The sequence below is a fragment of the Microcaecilia unicolor genome, chromosome 13 (genome assembly GCF_901765095.1).
Source record: "Microcaecilia unicolor chromosome 13, aMicUni1.1, whole genome shotgun sequence".
Lineage (NCBI taxonomy): Eukaryota > Metazoa > Chordata > Amphibia > Gymnophiona > Siphonopidae > Microcaecilia > Microcaecilia unicolor.
In genome coordinates this window covers 51,372,404-51,395,979 of record NC_044043.1, presented here as the reverse complement: position 1 = coordinate 51,395,979, position 23,576 = coordinate 51,372,404, and the positions used below count along the sequence as shown (strand labels likewise).

Here is a 23,576-nt window from a genome sequence, read left to right as displayed (position 1 = left end):
GATTAACCCTGACCTTACAACTACCAAATTTTTGGGCACCTAAATTTAGGATTCTAGAGAAAAAAGCCACTAAAATTTAGTGGCTTTCCTGGTTGTTTTTCAAAATTAGGTATCCAAGTCTTTTGAAACTTGAACTCCATGCTTTTATTTTGTAAGTTACATTACATTTGCACTTATATTCCGCAATTACCTACAAGTTCAATGCGATAACAGTAAAAAAACAAACCAGTCAATCACACTGGGAAGTCACACACAAATACTTTTAAGCACATTAAATCATTATAAAATACAACAGAAACAAAATTCCAGAAACCGAGTGAATAAACAAGCTTTCGGTTTCTTCCTAAACTTTAAACAGTTAGCTTGAAGCTTGATAGGCAATAGACATAGTATGCGATCGCTTATATTTCACCCTTAACATTGAGGGAAAGTTTTTAATTAACTCTCTGCTCAAAGGCTCTTTCTCAATGTTGAGAATGATACTAAAGACATTAATGATGAAGAAGCTGACCCACATAGCACATTGTAAATCCATAAACAGTTTAAACAATGATCTTGCCTCCACAGGAAGCCAATGTAATTGCCTTAACAAGGGGCTACATTATCCCATTTCATAGCCTGTCAGATCAATCTCACTGTCATATTTTGGAGTATCTGTAAACTAGCCTTGAACAACTGACATAAAACAGATTACAGTAGTCAAGCTAACGCAGAACTAGTACTTGTACTACTAAACCAAACTGATTGAGAGAGATTTTCAAATTCTTCTTAATTGTGTTGTGAAAAAACAGATCCTTTTGAAAGGAAAATTCTGAAGGCTAAAATGTCTATTTTCTTTCGTGTGAGAAAAAAAAGGTTAAGCTGCACACATTCCTCCACAGCTGTAGTAGGCAGTGTCAGGGGGTGTTTGACATCACTTCCTGCCATGTGACCCCATCCAAGATGGTGGCTAGTAGTCAGAATAGGACATGGTATAGTGTGCCCAGTGGTAGCCACCATCTTACAAAAAGGGGCAGGGCTATGTCACTTCCCATAACATCACCAAAACAGGTGGGTTTTGGGGCTGGGTTATACAAAAGGGGCAGTATTTGGGGCAGGGCTATGCAAATAAGGTGGGGCAAGGGGTGTGGTTATGCAACAAGGGTGGGACTATAACATATCCAGTAACATCATCAAAGGGGGTGGGGTGGATAGAGTGTGGACATGGTTTGGTGGAGCATGGAGCCTGAAGTGGGTGTGCCACCTACCACAATCAGTTTGACAAATGCCGTGAGATACACTACTGTTGTCAATTAAATTTAGAAATGCTAAATAGTAGTAGTAGTAGTATATTGTTTAAACCTTATTTTTCAATACCTACAATCACTAGATAACAGTGTGGCAATTTGTTTGGTTCAGAGGTATTGCATTTTATACATACTCAAATTCTACAGACTGAAAACGGGATTCATGCTAACCACTAGATGGTTACTGAAACTGACAGCTTTTTACAAAGTGTTGGTGCTAGTGTCAAAGCAGCTAAATTGTTTAAATGCAGCTTTTGCAAGTACATGCAGGCTCACAAGACCATTCTTTTGTTCAACCAAACAACTGGAAATATCTCCTTAAGAAGATATAACAGTTCTGGGCTGGCCAAAAACTATGCTTAGAGTTCCAGCAATATGACCTGTGATCAACAGCGATAAAGTACTGAAAAGGTAAAAGAAATGGAACAAGATAATGAAACTTTCTAGCCATCAGTACCATGAAACAAGTCTGGGTGCAGATTGATCATAGGACCTCCCCATCTCCTATGAGGTACAAACATTTTGGCCTGCTAATATTATTACATGCAAGGATTATTACTACTACTACTACTACTACTATTTAGCATTTCTATAGCGCTACAAGGCGTACGCAGCGCTGCACAAACATAGAAGAAAGACAGTCCCTGCTCAAAGAGCTTACAATCTAATAGACAAAAAATAAAGTAAGCAAACCAAATCAATTAATGTGTACAGGAAGGAGGAGAGGAGGGTAGGTGGAGGCGAGTGGATACAAGTGGTTACGAGTCAAAAGCAATGTTAAAGAGGTGGGCTTTCAGTCTAAATTTAAAGGTGGCCAAGGATGGGGCAAGATGTAGGGGCTCAGGAAGTTTATTCCAGGCGTAGGTTGCAGCGAGACAGAAGGCGCGAAGTCTGGAGTTGGCAATAGCGGAGAAGGGAACAGATAAGAAGGATTTATCCATGGAGCGGAGTGCACGGGAAGGGGTGTAGGGAAGGACGAGTGTGGAGAGATACTGGGGAGCAGCAGAGTGAGTACATTTATAGGTTAGTAGAAGTTTGAACAGGATGCGAAAACGGATAGGGAGCCAGTGAAGCGACTTGAGGAGAGGGGTAGTATGAGTAAAGCGACCCTGGCGGAAGACGAGACGGGCAGCAGAGAGGGGAGAGGTGACTAAGTGGGAGGCCAGCAAGAAGCAGATTGCAGCAGTCTAAACGAGAGGTGACAAGGGTGTGGATGAGGGTTTTGGTAGTGTGCTCGGAAAGAAAGGGGCGGATTTTATGGATGTTGTAAAGAATAAAACGACAGGTCTTGGCAATCTGCTGGATATGAGCACAGAAGGAGAGAGAAGAGTCAAAGATGACCCCAAGGTTTCGAGCTGAGGAGACAGGGAGTATGAGAGATCCATCAACAGAAATAGAAAACGGGGGGAGCGGGGAGGTGGGTTTGGGGGGGAAAATGAGAAGCTCGGTTTTGGTCATGTTTAATTTCAGGTGGCGTTGAGACATCCAGACAGCAATGTCAGACAAGCACACTGAAACTTTGGTTTGGATGCAAGGTGAGATATCAGGGGTAGAAAGGTAGATTTGGTAGGAAAAGCCATGAGATGAGATTAATGAACCAAGGGAAGAAATGTAGATAGAAAAGAGGAGGGGACCAAGAACAGAACCCTGAGGTACGCCGACAGGCAGAGAGATAGAAGTAGAAGAGGATCCACCAGAGTGAACACTAAAGTTGCGGAGGGAGAGGTAGGAAGAGAACCAGGAAAGGACAGAGTCCTGGAATCCAAGTGAGGACAGGGTATCGAGAAGTATGCTGTGATCGACAGTGTCAAAAGCAGCGGAAAGATCAAGAAGAATGAGGATGGAATATTGACCTCTGGATTTAGCCAGTAATAGGTCATTGGAGACTTTAGTAAGCACAGTTTCGGTTGAGTGGATAGGGCGAAAACCAGATTGTAGTGGGTCAAGAATAGCATGTGAGGAGAGAAAATCAAGGCAGCGGTGGTGAACAGCACGCTCAAGTAATTTGGAGAAAAGGGAGGAGGGAGATGGGTCGGTAATTAGAGGGACAAGTAGGGTCGAGTGAAGGCTTCTTAAGGAGAGGTGTGACCACAGCATGTTTAAAGGCAGTAGGGACAGTTGCAGTGGAAAGTGAGAGGTTGAGAATGTGACAGATAAAAGGAATAAGAGCAGGTGAGATGGCATTAAGAAGGTGGGTGGGAATGGGATCAGAGGAACAGGTGGTACATTTTGAGGAAGAAAGGAGAAGTGTAGTTTCCTCTATAGTAACTTCAGGAAAGGAGGAAAAGGGATGAGGGGAAGGAGAGAGAGGGGAACGGACTAGTGAAGGGAGAGGTGGCGAGGTAGAGAATTCAAGGTAGATCCTTACTCTGTTTCCAGGTTTCTCCTGGGATCACCAGTAAAAACAAATACCTACATTTCAGAAAAATACAAACTACAATCTGATTCTGTAAAATATTAGTTTATTTGGGTGGTTTTCTGGTCTTTGTGATTTACCTTGTCTTGAAGTAATTAGAACTAATTAGTGTCTTATTAAAAACACTAACTAGTTCTAATTCCCCCCCCCCCCCCTGATTTTATTGCAGGCAGTTACCTGAGATTACAGGAGTGCTAACATTCATAGGTGGATGCCTGGCTGTGGGAGTTTTAAGATGCATTTCCTTATAAGGCCTCTCCTGTTCACATGCAATGCTGGACAGCTCCTGAATATCAATCAATGATCTAAAGAATTGGGAATAAGAGGGAATGATGATATAAAGCAAATGTACTATTTTTAAATTTCTAGGTTCAGTACCAAAAATTCTACTTATTATCATTAAGGTGGTCACTTCAAAAAGGCTTTTCCACATATAAAACCTTTTTTTTATATACAAAAAGAAGAAATTCGATATCAACTGCTAATTTTCTCTTTGAGTTCCTCCAGATCAGTCCAGACACATGGTTTATTCTCTCTTGCCAGCAGAAAGAAACTGAGAACCACTGGCTTGATGACATCACTCTGATACGGACCTGTGCAGATCACGGCCAACAAGTACTTCTGTAACAAAGCAAACCTGCAACTCCATGATCCTTCTAGCCAAATACATTGCCACAAATAACATCACTTTAAGCATCACATCCTTCAGAAATACCTCCAGATAGGTTAAAATTTTGCCTTTAACAAGGCTAAAAGGAGAAGGTTGAGATCCCAAGGTGGGATTACCAGATAACACAGAGGCCAAAGATGCTTAATTGCCCTCAAAAAATGACTAATGTCCAAATGATCTACCTTTGATCGTGTCTGCTTGTACAATTTCCCTCCTTCATGACTTAGCAGACCACTTGCCTACCTGTTTCTTGGGACCCTGGAGAGGAACTTTTCTGAAGTGTCTTCAACTTCCCTACTGAAAAAACCCCAAACTTGAACACTCAGGCCTATCCTTCTGGAAGCCTGGGAAGTTTGGAATTTTCACGGTCCTTCACTAACTTCTCCCTCTTCAAACAGCAGTTTTCCCTTTACAAAATTTTACTAATCCACGTCTTGGGCATCCCATCTGCTAATTCTGGAACCAGAGACGATGGTGAACTGTCACCACCATAGTCATGTTTTTAGCCATGGTGATGTTGTCTCTCTAAATTGCTGCCTGAAGGGCCAATGTGGACGACTCAAAAGACTGTTTCAGCGGTGCCTCCATCTGCTGGTCCTAGGGGTTTTTTAGGGTCATAATTTACTATTATTCCACTGGGACAGTCATCTTCTTGGTGACTGTCGATACCAAGGCATCCACAATGTATCCTTCTGCTCCATGGAGGCTAGATACAGCCTGAGCATAGACCTATAAACCTCAAGAACAGCATCCAATGTGTCACGGTCAGCCTCGATCATATCACAGAGCGTCCTGTGGATGGGGAAGACCTAGGACAGTTTCCAAATGCCCTCAATTGAGTCATCTGCCACACTGTCTTCTGCCAACTGCTCCTCTGAGATCTTCAGTACCAACGAGACCTGAGATATTAAGGATGCCAGCTTGTTCCTCCAGAAAGTGCAAACTATTGAAGCATCTTCATTTCAAATAACTTTCTATTCCTCAACAGGTTTCTTTACAAGCCCCAACAGTCTTCAACGGCTCCTCCAAGAATCCATTAAATCCAAGGACCCAGTGTTGTCCAAATCCTCGTCTGGAGTTAGCACAGGTTTCTTGGAGGACAAGTCCATCTTTGGGTTGCCAATCAGAACTGCCCCTCACCAGACTCCCTGCTACCAGATCCTTCTTAAGGGAGGCAGCCTGGTGCATCAACAAAATTAACTTGGGTTGCCCATCCCTGGGCTATGTTCCATCCCCGCAGCAGAATAGAGCACACCTCTCTCTCTCTCTCTGGACCCCCACAGGACTTAATGGTCCCTCCCCTAGATTCTGCTCTACCATAGCTCCAGACAAAATGGTAGCTATTCCTGCCAAAAATCACTGGTATCAGTCCCAGGCATGCCTTTTACCATATACAGCTCTTCTGCTCTGCAGCCATATGCAGATTCAACCACATTACCGCTGCTGGCTTTCTGTCCCAGGACAAAGATTTTGTTTGTCTGGCATTCCTCACTAAAACATGCCATTATCTGTTTGCACTGATGCTGAAGTGGTAGCTGTCAAAGGCTGCACATCTGCTGAGCTCAGCCTGTGATACCCATATCCTCCTGTAGTCTCCATGGTTTACTGAGCACTAGCATGATCCAACAACTTCCCTCCACCTGGCTCCTCAGTCACCTTGCAGTCTCCAACAGCAAGAGCACTTAAGGCTGCCTGTATTTCTTTCTTTTTTTTTAAACCAACTTTATTGAAATAAAGCTGCTATAATGCTACTCTGGCCTCCTCCCAAGAGTAGTAGCAGAGGACAAAAGGTACTGAAATCAACCCCCCAAGGAACCTGGCTCCACTAGATCTTGCACCACCTGGCTATTCTGACCAGACCAGCTAATCCCAGATATTTTGCTTTCTTTGCTTTTTTTTTTTAAAAACAAGACTAATACAGACCACAACAACCCCTAAGGAGGTGAACACTCCTAAACCAAAAGTATCCCAGACTTTTCAGGCCAGACCCAAACTATATAGGCCAATCTCACCCACTACCTACTGGAAACCAAGAAATACTGGCTTGCTGTGGGCTGCATAGGTCCTTATGTAGACAGTCATCAAGCCAGTTGTTCTCACTCTCTATCTGCTAACAGGACAATGCAAACCCCCAATGCTGCTCCATTTCTGTGAAGGAACCACTGCTGAAGTCAGTTGTGCTGTCCGGGCTAAGCCTTTCTTTGTCCCTGGTTAGCTGTTTTATGTTACTACCACTGATACAGCCTTAATTGGCGAAACGTGGTCACATCGGGTCTGTACAAATAAAGAAACTGTTTGGACTTCCAGTGTCTGCTTTCTGATTTTTTCTTCTGTCGCTGCTAGACACTCAGCGCCTCTTTGCTATTCCATTTAAATTGCCTGGTCACACTAACCAGGCATTTTCAGCAGCACTTAACCAGGTAGTGTTACTAAAAATGCCGAGTTAGCATCCAAGTTGAAACTAGCTATTTTGGGGGCATTCCAGGGGCAGAGTCAGCATTTAACCAGCTAAGATAACTGCACAAATAGGACTACATAAAACAGTCTTATTTTTATGCAGTTCTTCATAGCCGGTCAACTACCGACCATTGCACTTAACCGGCTACGTTTTGCTGGTTCCATAAACCCAGAAATTCAATGTTGGAGCCTGAACATGGGCCCAGCATTGAATTTCTGGGTATAATGTTGGCAGCAGTCAGCAAAACGCTGATTGTCACCAGCTGAATATCAGGCCCCAGGTAGTTAAATGGAAGCTCAAAGCAGAGTCTTGAGTAGAAGCCGGTTCCAAGTGAACTGAAACCCAAAGGATCATGAGCAAACTGCTGGGATAAAAATAATGACTCTGCAGTAAAAATGTTTAGCTGGGAAGAGATGAATATTATTATGTACAGTGTGTATCTTGAAAGACTGAGCAGTACACAGAAGTACTGTACCAACACAGGTTTCAGAACTATTTTATGAGACCAACTTTAAAAGCCTTATTTCTACTTAAAGTTGTGTCCACGTTAATTACTGGCAACTCTAAAGCACTTATTATTGTATAATATGTGTGCACTTAGCATATAATTAAGTGCCAACATAGGATTGCCCTTCATGTGCTGTATGTAGAGCAAAAGGAGCCGTGCAAAGGTATTCCAAGGGCCAGGCTGTAAATACACATAGAGTATACATGTAGGTGCTGTTATTTGACCCCTCAATATATAGATTACATGTTTGACACAGATGTGGGAAAACCAGGTATAACTTGGGACATCCGAGCAAATGTATAACTTATATGTGTGGAGAGTAATCCTACAAAGGGGCACCTAAATTTAGGCAATAGGAAACAGCCTTTTTGAAGCCTATTCTATAAAGAAAACAGACATATATTTAGGGAGCAAAATAATCACACCTAGATTGGAAAAGACTGTGCTTAGATTATAAGATTTTATAAGCTATGCAAGTAATTATGTACCCATCCCATGCACCATCCCTGTCAATGCCTGCTTGGAAAGATTCATCATAGCATACTGCTTAGCTGGAAACTGATCATTTATAAGTGCATGCATTCACATACATGTGTAAATGACTAGTACACCAGCATTTGTATGCATTCTTGCCAATTAAAACTAGGTCAACTCCTCTTAGAATTAGCCCTACAGTGCTGACAACAGTTACTTACCTGGAGCAAGTGTTCTCCGAGGACAGCAGGACATAAATCCTCACATATGGGATGACATTATCCGACAGAACCCTGAATAAGAACTTTTTCCAGAACTGAAAACGGAGCTTTCAAGCTAGCTCAACTGCACATGTATTTCTCTTGTCGCAGGAACAGGATTCTGAGGGGAGCACAGTTGGCCATCTAAGGGAAGGGAATTCCAGTCTGGGACCAAGGCAAGCACTGTAGGGCTTGTGACAAAGCCTGGGTTAATTATAAGTGGCCTTCTATGCCCTAGAAAAGGGAAACAAGGAATCAGGGTTAAATAATTGGAGACACTCCCTAGCTGAAGGCCTCTCTCCTCCCCATACTGGATGCTAGGAAGTTCCTGGGGTTTGCTTGGCAGTAAGAGAGTGCCTGGAATCCAACTTGGGCCAGGGCAAAGTAATCAAAGCCCAAGAGAGAGCAAGAAGGTGTGGAAGAGTACCACCAGCTAAGTGCTTGGGAGAACTACAGGAGCCCATGGACACCAGTGAGCCATTGCCAAACATGGAATCGAAAGCTTGCATCTGTTAAAAGCCACATGAACAGGGGGGCGTGTCAAGATGGCGGTGCACTCGGTCGTGTTGTGAGACGCTCCGAGAACGCTGATTCCTTTTCGTGCATTTTTACCCTCAGAAAGTTAGTATTTTGATGTCCAGATGCCACACACGAAAAGGAAAGGATCGACGAGAGTGGGAATCCCGCCTACCTCATCCTCGTCACCCTTACAGCCAACTCTGGAACCCTTCCTGACCGGAGGCCCCCAACTGGGAATGAGGGTGAGGGCTCCTAGAGTTGAGATGACCGAAGAAGAGGAGTCTCTAAGGGAAAATGAAATATCTTTATCCCCTCCCTCGGCTTCGAAAGTGCCTCCATGTCCAGCAGAGTCAGCACTAAGGAAGGGAGTGGCGAGCTCCGCCGGAAGCGCTGAGAGTGAGCCCCCAGGTCGGGATCCTAACATGCTGTATAAATCTCTGGAACTAGAGTCTCCAGATTCTGGAGACTCAGGAAAATCTACAGAGGTGAATCTGGAAAGGATATGGTTAATGCTGAAGAAAATGGATACCTCAATACAGGAATCCTGAGGTGAGATAAAAGTTCTAGCCTCTACATTTGGAGAAATGCAAGGCTTGGTCGAAACTGTGAAAGAAGAGTTTTCTACAAAAGTTAAAACTCTGCAGCAAGAAGTGGATAATCTGTGTGAATTTAAAGTAGCTGCTGTTAAAGACAAAATTTTTCTTCATAATAAAATTGAACAAATGGAAAATATTAATAGACGCTTAAATTTAAGAATTCTACATTTTCCAAAATCTCCTGGAACTCTGCCTTTAGAGATGTTCAAAAGATATCTGAAGGATATTTTAAAGATGCCATCAGAAGCTTTCCCTCTGATAAATAAGATTTTCTATTTGCCTCAACGAAAAGGCAGGGAGAAGGGAGTTGAAGGAATTATAGAAGATAAGAGTTTGGATCTTAATGATTTATCTGCAATACTGGAACAATCTATGGAAAATATTTCTGAGAGAGCAACGCTTTTAGTGTCGTTCGTATTTGAACAAGACTTAAATGCAGTGTTAACATTATACTTCAGAAATTCATCTATGCTATTTGCGGGGGCAAAGATCTGGATTTTCCCTGTTACTAAACCCACACAGTTGAGAAGGAAACTTTTTCTTGAAATGAAACAGAAAACCCTAGAAGTGGGTGGAACTTTTTTTTTTTTAGCCTACCCTTGCAAATGTTTGGCTCCTTTGTGTACCTACTTTTATTTCCTGATTATTCTTACTATCTTTGTCCTGATGGGTCAGCTAGGGTATGACCTTTCTCTCCAATTGAAGACTGCCCTCTGTGACCACATCTGCTACCTGATCTCAGGCTCTGTCCTTATTGCTCCTTTTTTCTCTCTCCCATGGATGTGTGGGTGTTCTTCTTGGCCCCTCTTGCCCATGAGGTCAGACATTCTCCATCTTGCTTCAGACAGCACATGTCCTGCTTCCCCCCCCCCCCCCTTGCAGTAAGCTCATCTTTTTGCCTCATCTATTCTTTCTCTCAAGATATTGCACAAACCCAGTACCCCATCTCTGAACTGCCTTCATCTGCCTGACTATTCTTCCACCTCTGCAATAAAGCCTCCTTTCTTCAGATCTCCACCCATTGATACAGCTCTCAGAACTACCAGACCTCTTGCCTTGGGGCAATAACTTCTGAGAAACTACTGACTGTGAGTAAATTAGCTACACTTATTCAATAAAGCAAATTTCAGAAAATAAAGAGCCTTCAGGTGGATGCTGATGTGCCGAGGTTATACTTCAAGGATATTACTGAGCTTCTCATCTTTCCCCCTAAACCAACCTCTCCTCCTCCCCCATTCTCTACTTCTGTGGATAACACTCTCATCCTTCCTGTCTCATCAGCTCCTAACCTTGGAGTCATCTTCAACTCCTCCCTCTCCTTCTCTGCACATATTCAGCAGACTGCTAAAACCTGTCGTTTCTCTATAATATCAGCAAAATTCGCCCTTTCCTTTCTGAGCACACTACCAGAACCCTCATCCACACTCTTATCACCTCTCGCTTAGACTATTGCAACTTGCTTCTTACAGGTCTCCCACTTAGCCATCTCTCCCCTCTTCAATCTGTGCAGCAGAATTTTGAACGACTAATATTCCGCCATTGTCGTTATGCTCATATTAGCCCTCTCCTCAAGTCACTTCATTGGCTTTCTATCCGTTTCCGCATACAGTTCAAACTCCTCTTATTGACCTATAAGAGCATTCACTCTGCAGCTCCTCAGTACCTCTCCACTCTCATCTCTTCCTACATTCCTCCCCGGGAACTCCGTTCACTGGGTAAATCTCTTATCTGCACCCTTCTCCTCCACTGCTAACTCCAGACTCCATTCCTTTTATCTTGCTGCACCATATGCCTGGAATAGACTTCTGAGCCGGTACATCAAGCTCCATCTCTGGCCGTCTTCAAATCTAAGCTAAAAGCCCACCTTTTTGATGCTGCTTTTAAATCCTAACCCTTATTCACTTGTTCAGAACCCTTATTTTATCATCCTCACTTAAATATTCCCTTATCTCTTGTTTGTCCTGTTTGTCTGTCCTAATTACTACTACTACTATTTAGCATTTCTATAGCGCTACAAGGCGTACGCAGCGCTGCACAAACATAGAAGAAAGACAGTCCCTGCTCAAAGAGCTTATAATCTAATAGACAAAAAATAAAGTAAGTAAATCAAAACAAAAATTAAAGTAGGGCAGGGATTGTCTCTTCATGTTCAAGTGTACAGCGCTGCGTACGTCTAGTAGCGCTAAAGAAATGATAAGTAGTAGTAGTAATGTAATATACATATTTTAATATTACCAATAAATTGTATTTCCAAAGTGTATCTATAGTTTGGGTTTCTCTTTCCCACATGAATCACTTTGCACTTGCTCACATAAAACTGAGAAGACGCCACATGGCCTCTGGGCATAAGCAGCATAGTGCATTTGCTTAATTGAACTTAAAAGCTATGGCACTTCCATCCTCTCTGCACCATCGGATGACATCACAACAAGCATGACTGCTTTTCTTACTTGTAATTCCCTTCATACACGAATGTAGGCACATACACACACACATCACATACATGCAGAGTGGAGGAGTGGCCTAGTGGTTAGGGTGGTGGACTTTGGTCCTGGGGAACTGAGGAACTGAGTTCAATTCCCACTTCAGGCACAGGCAGCTCCTTGTGACTCTGGGCAAGTCACTTAACCCTCCATTGCCCCATGTAAGCCGCATTGAGCCTGCCATGAGTGGGGAAGCGCGGGGTACAAATGTAACAAAAATAAAATAAAAAAAATTAAAAAATAAGAACTGGAAAATAGGCTTATCAGAATCAATACATACCTACATATATATTCATTGAAACTGTTGCAGTATATTCTAATCAGGAATACAGAACTCTAGAAATTCATTATACAAACAAAAGCAAAATAATTGCATGAAAGCACAATATCTTGTGATGGCAAAAATGTGAACGGTCCTCTAATACATGTCAGTACACGGTTACTAAATGAAAGATATGTAAGGTACAAGCTGATGAAAAAGAAATGTGAAAATTATTTGGCATACACATTTGGAACTCAACCACACAGCAGTTACCAATCCACATAAAAAAATAAACCATAAAATGTGTGATATAATATCATTCAGCTACTACAACTTACATCTTAAATCATGCGAGGATGTTAAAATTGCAGCTTAATTAAAGTCATATAGTCCCCTTTTTATCTTCTTTACCAGCTCATTAACTCAGTGGACTAAAATACACTTTCAAGTTGGACCACTGTTTTTAAAAGGCATCATAAATCTTGTTAAGTAGCACTTTTACTTCCTTCTCACAGCACATAAATCAGAAAAGTACTCTTTAAAACCAAATTTATTCAGCATTAAGGAAAATGACGGCATTTTTTGTGTATCTCTAATCTCATTTAAAAATATGAATCATCACAAAAAGGAGACAGCATTACCTTGCAAAGCTAAGCTTATTGGTCTCTGTTGAGATACTGTCAAGATTTTTAGTTTCTTCTTCACAGAATGTTTGTTTTCCCCCTGAAGAAAAAGAGAAAGCACAGTTGCTTACCTGCACCAGGGGTTCTATGCAGCGAATAAAAAATATTAATCACAAGTGGGTGACATAATCTGATAGTGTCAACATGGTCCGTTCTCTCAGAGATCAATAAAATTTAAAAGGTTTCTCTCAGTATGTTCATAAGTCCTCTCAATCTACTGCATAAGTGTCAATGCCCTAAAATTGTGGGTGGGTGTCGTGTTTTATCCTGCTGTCCGCGGAGAACCCGTTATAGCTGCTGCAGGTAACCAACTTCACTTTCTCTGCCAACAAGCAGAACAAATCCATAACAGAAATTGGGGATCCCAAAATTAAAGCTTGCTTTATTTTCACCAGTTTTGTTGTTTTTAAGGGCAGCTCAGAGAACAGTAATGTAGGAGGGAGATGATGATAAATTAAAGAGTCCTTTTAGAACTGCTAGATTGTAGCAGTTTGATAGTTGTGTTTACCACTGCAATTCCTAATCTGTTGGGATCGAAGAAAATTAAAAGTTGCATAGATTGGCAATGCAGCTGTATGTCCCCTTTTCATTTCCATTATCCATGATGTTTTTTTGTAAGCCACATTGCGCCTGCAAAGAGGTGGGAAAATGTGGGATACAAGTGCAATAAATAATAATAATAATTTAGTAAATCAGTGCTCTTTTACATAGTAGATGACGGCAGATAAAGCCCTGCTTGGCCCATCCAGTTTGCCCAACAAGATAAACTCATAGCATATGAAATGATGCAATAACATATGCATACTTCATCTTGATCGGACCTTGCTATTTTCAGTGCACAGACTAGAAGTCTGCCCAGCACTGGTCTTATTCCTCAACTGTTGGAATTGCTGTCAAAACCCACTCCAGCCCATCCAGATCCATCTAGCCATAATCAGAACACAGACCGTAGAAGGTGGCCCAGTTAATGGAGTTGTCGTCTAAGTTTTGTTTTGATTCCATTCTCTTTATATATATGAATCCTTTTTGTTTATCCCGTGCATTTTTTAATTCTGTTACCATTTTTATCTCCACCACCTCCCATGGGAGGGCGTTTCAAGGATCCACCACCCTTCTCAGTGATATTAATCTTAAGTCAACCCTGCTGCAACTTCATGTCTTCTAGTTCTGCCACTTCTACGTCTATGGAAAAGATTTGTTTGTATATTAATATCTTTCAAATATTTAAATGTCTGTATCATATCACCCCTAACTCTCCTTTCCTCTAGGGTATACATATTCAGGTTATTACGTCTCTTCTCATATGTTTTGTGGTGCAAACTCCATTCCTTTTTTGTCGCTTTACAAAACTGAACGCAGTATTCCATGAAGGCCTCATCAATGACTTGCACAGGGGCATTAACACCTCCTTTCTTCTGCTAGTTATGCCTCTCTCTATACCGCCTAGCATCCTGTGATTATCAATTTCTGCATCCCAAGTGCATCATTCTGCACTTCTTGAGTTTTAAATTTTAACTGCCAGACCTTAGACTATTCTTCTAGTTTCTGAAGATCTTTTATGTTTACTAATCCCTCTGGGGTGTCCACTCTGTTGATTAATCTTGGTGTCATCTGCAAAAGACAAACATTTCCTTTTAACCCTTCAGCAATGTACCTCACAAACATATTAAATAGAATCAGCACCTATACCAATCCCTGAGGCAGTCCATAACTCACCTTCTTTTCCTTTGCGTGGGTTCCATTCACCACCATCCTTTGTCATCTGTCAGTTAACCAGTTTCCAGTCCAGTTCACCACGTTGGGTCCTAACTTCAGCCTGCTCAGCTTATTCATGAGTCTCCTGTGAGGATCCATATCAAAGGGTTTGCTGTAATCTAGCGCATGTTCTTTATCCAGTTCTCTGGCCACCCAATCAAATTTGTTTGGCAGGATTTTCAATTGGTAAAACCATGTTGCCTCAGATCGTATAACCCACTGGACACTAGAAAGTTCATTATTCTTTCATTGAGACACTGCTGAAGGAAAGAACAGTGAACTTTCTAGAATCCAACGAGTGGATATGAGGCTTATCAACCTGTAATTTCCCATTTCTGCCCTGTCCCCACTTTTGTGAACATCGATCACATCTGTTCATCTCCAATTTTGTGGAATCTCTCCCATATCTTAGGATCTATTAAATAAATCCTTTTAAGAGGTCCCACCAGGATTTCTCTAAGCTCCCTCGGTATTCTGAGATGTATCTCATTTGGATGCACAGTTTTGTCTGCTTTCAGTTTTTCATGTTGTTCATAAACACTTTCTTCCATGAACAATGCAATCTCCATTCCATTCCCATATACACCCTTGGCAGCCAACTGTGGCCCTTCTTCAGGATTTTCTTCCATGACCACAGAACAGAAGTATTTTGTTTCGAATGTCCGTTTTTAACTCATCACTCTCCACATAAAGGTTCTCAGCATTTCAGTCTTACAATTCCATTTCTAGCCTTCCCCTTTTCCCCAATATATCTGAAAAAAGGTCTTGTCAACTCATTACATCTTTAGCTATTTTTCTTCCACCTGTGCTTTTGCTAACCGTAATTCCCACTTTGCTTCTTTGAGTTTTATCCAGTAATCTTTTACATGGTCCTCTTGTTGTGTCTTCTGTATATCTTGAATGCCACTTCTTTTGCCTTTATTTTTTCAGCCACTTGATTAGAGAACCACATTGGATTCCTGTTTCTCTTGTATTTGTTTACTTTCCTTATAGAAAAGATCTGTTGCTTTCAAGTTGGACCACTGTTTTTCCACTTCTGTGACTACCCATCCTGTCAGCTCCTTCTTCAGGTACTCCTCCATTCTACTAAAGTCAGCATGTCTGACATCCAGTTCTTTATGTTCTGTGTGTGTGCAGTCCAGTAGTGTCAGGCTGCTATTATACTTTTCATACAGGTTTCAACCCACCTCAGTTTTACTCCTTTTCTTCCTCTGAAGTCCACTTCATCCACCTATTCACTGCACTACCTCTTCAGGAAACAGTCATTTAATGACCCCTTAAATAAGTCCCTCTCTTCCTTTCTTAATGACTGACTCCTGGCTTTCTTTCTTTTCTTCTCAAACTATTCTCCCCTTCCTTCACGTCTGTGGACTTTAACATTCATGCTGATGATGCTTCTTGCATTAGCCTCCTCATTCAATCTCCAGCCTTGCTCCATTACCCTAATCACCAGCAAGACCACTGCCTCAATCTTGTCTTTTCTCCAACTGCTCACTCTCAAACTTCTCCACTTCAGTACCTCCCCTCTCTGAACATCTGATAACTTTCACAATCACAGTCTTGTCCAATCACCATCAACACTTTTAAGGCTATTGACAATTGTATGATCTCAACCATTGTTTCAACTTTCCTCTCATTCACTATGTTATCCAAGTCTGTTAATGAGGCAGTCTCTTCAATGCATTATACACTTGCTCCTCCCATTCCCTGTTCTGTGAGGCATACCAAGCCCCAGCATTGGCCGACCTCCAAAATCCACTATCTATCTTCCTTTGCCTGTTCTGCGGAGTGGCTAAAATCCCACACCCATGCTGACTTCACACACTGCAAATTCTTACTGACTACTACTACTACTTATCATTTCTATAGCACTACTAGATGTACGCAGCGCTGTACACTTGAACATGAAGAGACAGTCCCTGCTCGACAGAGCTTACAATCTAATTAGGACAAACAGGACAAACAAGAGATAAGGGAATATTAAAGAGAGGATGATAAAATAAGGGTGAATAAGGGTTAGGAGTTAAAAGCAGCATCAAAAAGGTGGGCTTTTAGCTTAGATTTGAAGACGGTCAGAGATGGAGCTTGACGTACCGGCTCAGGAAGTCTATTCCAGGCATATGGTGCAGCAAGACCTTCTTGCAGTTTGCTCTTGCCCTTGCCAAACAAGAATACTATCAGCCTTATTTTCGAAAGTGATGGGCGCCCATATTTCGACCAAAATCGGGAGATGGGCGCCCATCTTGCAAAGGCACCCAAATCGGTATAATCGAAAGCCGATTTTGGGAGTCTTCAACTGCAATCTGTTGCAGAAACGGGCAAAGTTGACAGGGGCGTGTCGGAGGAGTGGTGAAGGCGGGACTGGGGGGTGTTTATCAGCCGAGGAGAGATGGGCGCCTTCGGCCGATAATGGAAAAAAGAAAAGTGTTTTTAGCGAGAAGTTGGGTCACTTTTTCTGGACCCTTTTTTCTCACGAACAAGCCCCCCAAAAGTGCCCCAACTGCCCAGATGACCACCGGAGGGAATCGGGGATGACCACCCCTGACTCCCCCAGAGGTCACTAACCCCCTCCCACCAAAAAAAACCAACTTTAACAACTTTTTTTTCCAGCCTGTATGCCAGCCTCAAATGTCATACCCAGCTCCATCACAGCAGTATGCAGGTCCCTGGATCAGTTCTTAGGGGGTGCAGTGGACTTCTACCCAGGTGGACCCAGGCCCATCCCCTCCCCTACCTGTTCCACTTGTGGTGGTAAATGGGAGCCCTCCAAACCGCCCCCAAAACCCACTGTACCCACATGTAGGTGCCCCTTCAGCCATAAGGGCTATGGTAATGGTGTAGATTTGTGGGCAGTGGGTTTTGGGAGGGATTTGAGGGGCTCAGCACCCAAAGGAAGGGAGCTATGGACTTGGGAGGTATTTAACTTTTTTTTTAATTGTTACAAGTGCCCCCTAGGGTGGCCGGTTGGTGTCCTGGCATGTGAGGGGGACCAGTGCACTACGAATCAATGCCTTGGATTTGTTCGTTTTTGAGCTGGGCACCTTTGGTTCCCATTATTGCTGAAAAACGAAACCACCCAGCTCAAATCCGCACACATCCGATGCATTTGCCCGGCACAAACCGTATTATCGAAAAAAAAAAAGATGGGCACCCATTTCTTTCGAAAATACGGTCTGTCCCATCCCTTCACGTACCCGTTCTCGGACATAGACGCCCATGGAGGTGGGCGTTCGCGTTCGATTATGCCCCTCCACGTCCATTTGACAAATTCTCTTGCCTCCAACTCTCGTCTCTCTGCCACACTGAACTCCCTCCTCAAAGTGCCTCCACCTCCAACCTCCCCATCACTTTCTGCCCAGACTATGGTCAAATACTTATATGACTGGGTTCACAAGGTTAATCTCCTTTACCAGGTCACCTCCATTCCTCTTTCCCCACTGCATTATCACATCCTTCCTTCAAACCTTGCCACCCTTTCTTCCTTTTCCGAAATCACAAAGGAGGAAACTGCTATCTACTCTCCTCCTCCAAACTCACTACCTATTCCTCAGCGAGGACAAGGCCAAAGCAGAGAAACTGAATGAATTCTTTGCTTGTCTTTATGGAAGAAGATGTAAGAGATCCGCCTGTAGTGGAAATGGTTTTCAAGGGTGATGATGCGGAGGAACCGAAATAAATCTTGGTGAACCTGGAAGATGTACTGAGCCAAATCAACAAATTAAAGAGTAATAAATCACCTGGACCAGATGGCATTTATCCAATGGTGCTCAAAGAACTCTAGCGTGAAATTGCTGATCTGTTGTTAGTAATATGTAACCTATCATTAAAATCATCCGCAGTACCTGAAGATTGGAGGGTGACCAATATAACGCCAATTTTTTGAAAAACAGGTTTCCAGGGGTGATCTGGGAAATTACAGACCAGTAAGCCTGACATCACTGGGCAAAATAGTGGAAACTATCATAAAGAATAAAATTACAGAACACATTGTCCAATTAAACCATGTTTGTCTGAATCAGCATGGGTTTAGCCAATGGAAGTCTTGACTCACCAATTTGCTTCCTTTCTTTGAAGGCGTGAATAAACATGTGGATACTAGTGAGCCGGTTGATGTATGTCTAGATTTTCAGAAAGCTTTTGACAAAGTTCTTCATGACAGACTCCTGAGAAAATTAGAGAGTCATGGGATAGGAGGCAATATTCTGGAGTGGATTAGGAATTGGTTAGTGGACAAAAAAAGGGTAGGGTAGGGTTAAATGGTCATTTCCCTCAATGGAGGAAGGTGAACAGTGGAGTGTCACAGGGAACGGTACTGGGACCGATGCTATTTAACATATTTATAAATGATATGAAAATCGGAACGACTGAGGTAATTAAATTTGCAAATGGCACAAAACTAGTCAAGGTTGTTAAAACATATGCGGTCTGTGAAAGTCGATCTTAGAAAATTGGAAGGCTGGGCATCCAAATGGCAGATGAAATTTAATATGGACAAATGCAAGGTGATGCACATTGGACAGAATAATCCAAATCATAGTTACCTGATGCTAGGGTCCACCTTGGGGGTCTACTACTACTACTTATTTCTAAAGTGCTACTAGACGTACGCAGCGCTGTACACTTGAACATGAAGAGACAGTCCCTGCTCAACAGAGATTTAGGTGTCATTTTAGATAATACGCTGAAATCTTCAACTCGATGTGCGGTGGCGGCCATGAAAGCAAACAGGATGCTAGGAATTATTAGGAAAGGGATGGTGAATAAGATCGAAAATACTATAATGCCTCTGTATCACTCCATGGTGGAACTTCACCTTGAGTATTGTGTTCAGTTCTGGTCGCCATATCGCAAAAAAGATAATAGCAGAATTAGAAAATGTTCAAAGAGCAACCAGATTGATAAAGGGGATGGAACTCCTCTTGTATGAGGAAAGGCTAAAGTGGGTAGGGCTCTTCAGCTTGGAAAAGAAACGGATGAGGGGAGATATGATTGAGGTCTACAAAATCCTGAGTGGTGTAGAATGAGTAGAAGTAAATTGATTTTTTACTCGTTCCCAAAGTACAAAGACTAGGGGATACTCAAGGAAGCTACATGGAAATACTTTTAAAACAAATAGAAGATTATATTTTTCCACCACCTTCTGAACTGAACATGGCCAAAACTGAGCATCTTATCTTTTCCCTAAATCCACCTCTCCTCTCCCCCCATTCTCATCCAACTTTTAACTTTGGTGTCATCTTTGACTCCTCTCTCTCGTTCTCTGACATATCTACCAGATTGCTAAAACCTGTCATTTCTTTCTCTATATCACCACCAAAATTTGTCCCTTCCTTTCTAAACATTAAAACCCTTGTCCAAGCTCTCATCATCTTCCACTTAGTCTACTGCAACCTGCTTTTCACTGGTCTCCAACTAAATCATTTCTTTCCCCTTCAATCTGTTTAAAATTCTGCTGCAAGATCTGTCTTCTGACAATATTGCTTCACTCACATAACCCCTCTTGTGAAATCATTCCATTGGCTTCCTAAATTTCCATATACAGTTTAAAGTTCTCTTTCCAACGTATAAGTATATTTGTTCTGCAGATCCTCCGTACCTCTTCTTTCTAATCTCTCCTTTTGCCAGAAACTCTGTTCTTAAAGTAAGTCACTCTTTTATCTGTGTCCTTGGAGGGGCTGCACATGCTCAGAATCTTACACTTAGTTCTGAGCATTAGGAGAATTACTCCATCCTAGTGCTGTGCAGTGGCATCACCCACTTGTGTGCATTACTTAATCCTGCTTATTGATGGAAAACAAAGGATTAACTGATCTGATTTAAAAGCTGGACTCAGCAAAACTATAAAACAAAATAAACAAATGTCAGCACAGTTGGTGGCTTGAGCCCTGATACTTTAAACAGGAAGAAGTTTTTCTAATTTCCTTTTGCTCCAATCAAAGGTTGATTTAACAGTACTGTTTACCTGCCTCTGCTATACAAGAGGTCATGCTGCAAACTACAAAAGTCTCTTGTGGTATACAGATTTTTTCTGCTATTTCCACCTCATCTTCAGAATCAGAAATCAAGCTCTAAAAAACATTTAAAAAAAACAGAAAGTTTAATAAGATGGATGCCCTGCAAAGAAAATTTGGCAGTAATACAGTCACCTTTAGCATTCAACTTCTAAATTCACATGCCCACTCACCCTGTGCTCAGTGCCCTCCCCCAACCCAGAGGGTGAGGGGACGTGTTGATGGTGCCTCTCCCAGTAGAAAGGAGGGGAAGTCGATGACGCTTCATTTGGCGAGGGAGGGCAAAATATATTTATAGAGAGCTATGCTGATGCGTGACATTTCTTGCTTGCATGTGCTCAGTCTGAGACTGGTTGGGCGGGAAGCTATGCAGGGGCGGGAAGCTGTGAAGCACCCCTAGTTACATGTGTTTGCCATTCAACAAGGAGTGCCATACTAGGGAAACACCCTGCTCATATACTGTAAAGCCAGCCCTGCAGTCACTCACTCTTCATCTAGCTCAAACTGTGTATTTCTAATTATAGTGTGCCCTTTTCCTATCTTAATCTTCACTTTTCAGTGCAAGACAGGAAATTTTAATTATGAAGCTCTTGGCATACATGTTTATGTTCAATTTGTTTTATTTTATAAGCATATTTTCACTTTTTTTTAAGCAGTCATGCCAATTGTAGCTGCCAAATTCAAAAGCAGTGGATGCACAACAGTACTATAGTTTTGCTAACAGCAGGTGCAAGACTGACCGAATGTTTCCACAGACCTGACAATATTTCTGCGCTCAGGAAGCTCAGATGGCAGCTCTTAGGGAAAGGGGGTGGCCAACAAAATTCAGAGACTTTATAGTTATTGAAATAAAGAGGGCTTTACTTTGTTGAGACTGCTGATGATATAGTGGAAGTAAAAGCAACAGTTTGCAGTTTGAGAGTTATTTTGGATTCTGACCTATCTTTTGTTCCTCAAGTTTCAGCTGTAGTGAAGTTAAATTTTTTTGTAACCTTCAACAACTTTGTCAATTACTTTCTTATATACCAAAGAAAGGTGATTTTGCATTTACTTTTATGTCATAGTTATTATAACTCTTGATATACTGGTTTGTCAGAAACTATAGTGAGCTGCTTACAGTTCATTCAAATTATATTACAGGACTGGAGGTCCACCGGACCTCCAGCCCCTGTGTCGCTTGAGGGGGGGGCTGGGTCGGAGTTCCTGCAGGGGGGGGGGCTGCTGCATTGGGGGAAATGGGGGGCCTGCTTGCATGCAAATGAATGCTGGACAGGGCTCCCCATTCCTCTCCAAAGGTCTGCAAACCCTAACGCCAGCTCCGAGTTGGTGTAGGGTTTGCAGCACACAGCGCGCCAACGTTTGGCACGCTGCTCACTGATCATTGGAGAGGAATACATTTAGCATGCATTTACATTCTACTTGTGCCAACAGCCCTGCTTTGTATGCATTTGTATGCTAGTTGTGTTCAGAGCCTGCGAGCGCTGATCATGGGGCAGTAGCAAACACAGGCGCTAGTATGGCAATAACAGTCTCTAGCACCTGCACTTGCTTCTCTAGCACCTGCACTTGCTTCTGAACATCGGCCCATCAGTGTTTAAATGGGAGGGTGTCATCAGACATTTGTTTCTTGTATGGCCCTGAGATTGTAGAATGAAGTTCCTGTGGATATTTGCTCAGGGCCATTTACTGTAAGTTTTGTAAAAAGTTGACAACTTGGTTCATTCCCCCCAATTGTATTAAAGTGCCTTAAACTGTTCTATACTATTTTAGATAATTATTGTTATTGAGATGTTATTGCTATTCTGTAATTTGCTTAGAGATTGTGAATCTAAGGTGAACAATCGATTCAACAAGGCATATCAACCAGATCAGTAACCATAAATGTAATACATCGCAACCTTACCTACTATCAGCAATGTTTTTTGCCCACATCTACTTGTTCGAATTTCGATAACGTTATCTTCTATGGGATCTCCACCATACCTATTATCAGAACTGGTTTTTACTTATATCTATTTGTTTAAATTTCGATTATGCAATTCTTTTATGTAACACTAACTGTTATCTCTCATTCTACGATCTACTAATAACGACACATTGTAAGCCACATTGAGCCTGCAAAGAGGTGGGAAAATGTGGGATACAAATGCAATAAATAAAATAAAAAAATAAAATAATTTGATTATAAACTAAACCAAACTTGAACAGCAAAAGTAGCCCATGTAGTTCAACAGGAGCACAGGAGTGGGTTTGTTCTTGCCACCTTCCTCTTCTTCCACTGGTCAATAGGGAAAGCAGCCAGACTTAAACGCAACTGTCTGTGAGGCCAATCTTGTGATACTGATTATGAATCAACAGATTCCGCAATGTATACGCCAAGACTGGCCCCAGAGACAGGATGTTGAGTCTGTGTTAAGTGCAACCCTTTCTGGCCAGTGAAGGTCAGTCTCTGCTGGAGGACGATCAGCAATAACATTGAGAGCTTTCAATATGGGGAGAAGAAAGGGGGTGGGTAAAGAAAAGAGAAAGTTGGGGAGCGTGTATGGCTAGTGTTCACCTTTGCACTGGCTCTGGCCACTATTCTAGCATTTGTAACCATTTTAGTAGTTCTTACCTCCTGTCCAAAACTTTGCATACCAGAGCTGAGGGAACAGATTTCAGGATCAGGTGTGACAAATTCATTTGTTTCACCCACAGAGCAATGCTCTGTAAAACTGGACATCACATTGTGTTCCTAAGAAAAGTTAAAAAAAGATTTATCAAGCTGAAATATTCATAAGGATGTAGTTATTCTGTTAATTCATATCTGCCTTCTTATTCATTGGAAATATGTGCATATTTCCCAACCCTTCTACTGTACATCCTGTAGAAAGACTAGAAGAGGTACTACCGCAACCTTTTTTTAGGGCATCCAGGTACTTGAGGAAATGAAAAACAGGTACTCTGACCTTTCCCCTAACCTGCAACTTATTGGGAATGACCTTAGCCATTACTCTAACAAAAATCAGCAAAGGAAAGATTCTTGGAGGTGGGGGGGGGGGGGGGGGTGGGGGGGGGGGGGGGGGGGGGGGGACTGCTCTTGGATTTGAAGAGGGGCCAGCAAGGAGATAAGGAGAATGCTCTTCTTTAGCATCAACTTCTGTGGAACTATGATGATCCCCCTTCAGAGTCACTCTTAAGTAAAAACTGTCAAAG

General features: G+C 42.2%; 1 protein-coding gene across 1 annotated transcript in view; it reads right to left on the bottom strand.

Annotated features, from left to right (window-relative positions):
* The window catches only part of TEX14 (testis expressed 14, intercellular bridge forming factor), a 195,500-nt gene that overhangs the window by 24,909 nt on the left and 147,015 nt on the right, over positions 1 to 23,576 (bottom strand). Inside the window, exons 19-22 of the mRNA XM_030222131.1 lie at positions 22,996 to 23,115; positions 20,333 to 20,438; positions 12,574 to 12,655; positions 3,880 to 4,007 (exon numbers count right to left, since the gene is read on the bottom strand). Of these exons, the coding sequence (XP_030077991.1) occupies positions 3,880 to 4,007; positions 12,574 to 12,655; positions 20,333 to 20,438; positions 22,996 to 23,115 (436 nt within the window). The remainder of the gene's footprint in view (positions 1 to 3,879; positions 4,008 to 12,573; positions 12,656 to 20,332; positions 20,439 to 22,995; positions 23,116 to 23,576) is intronic.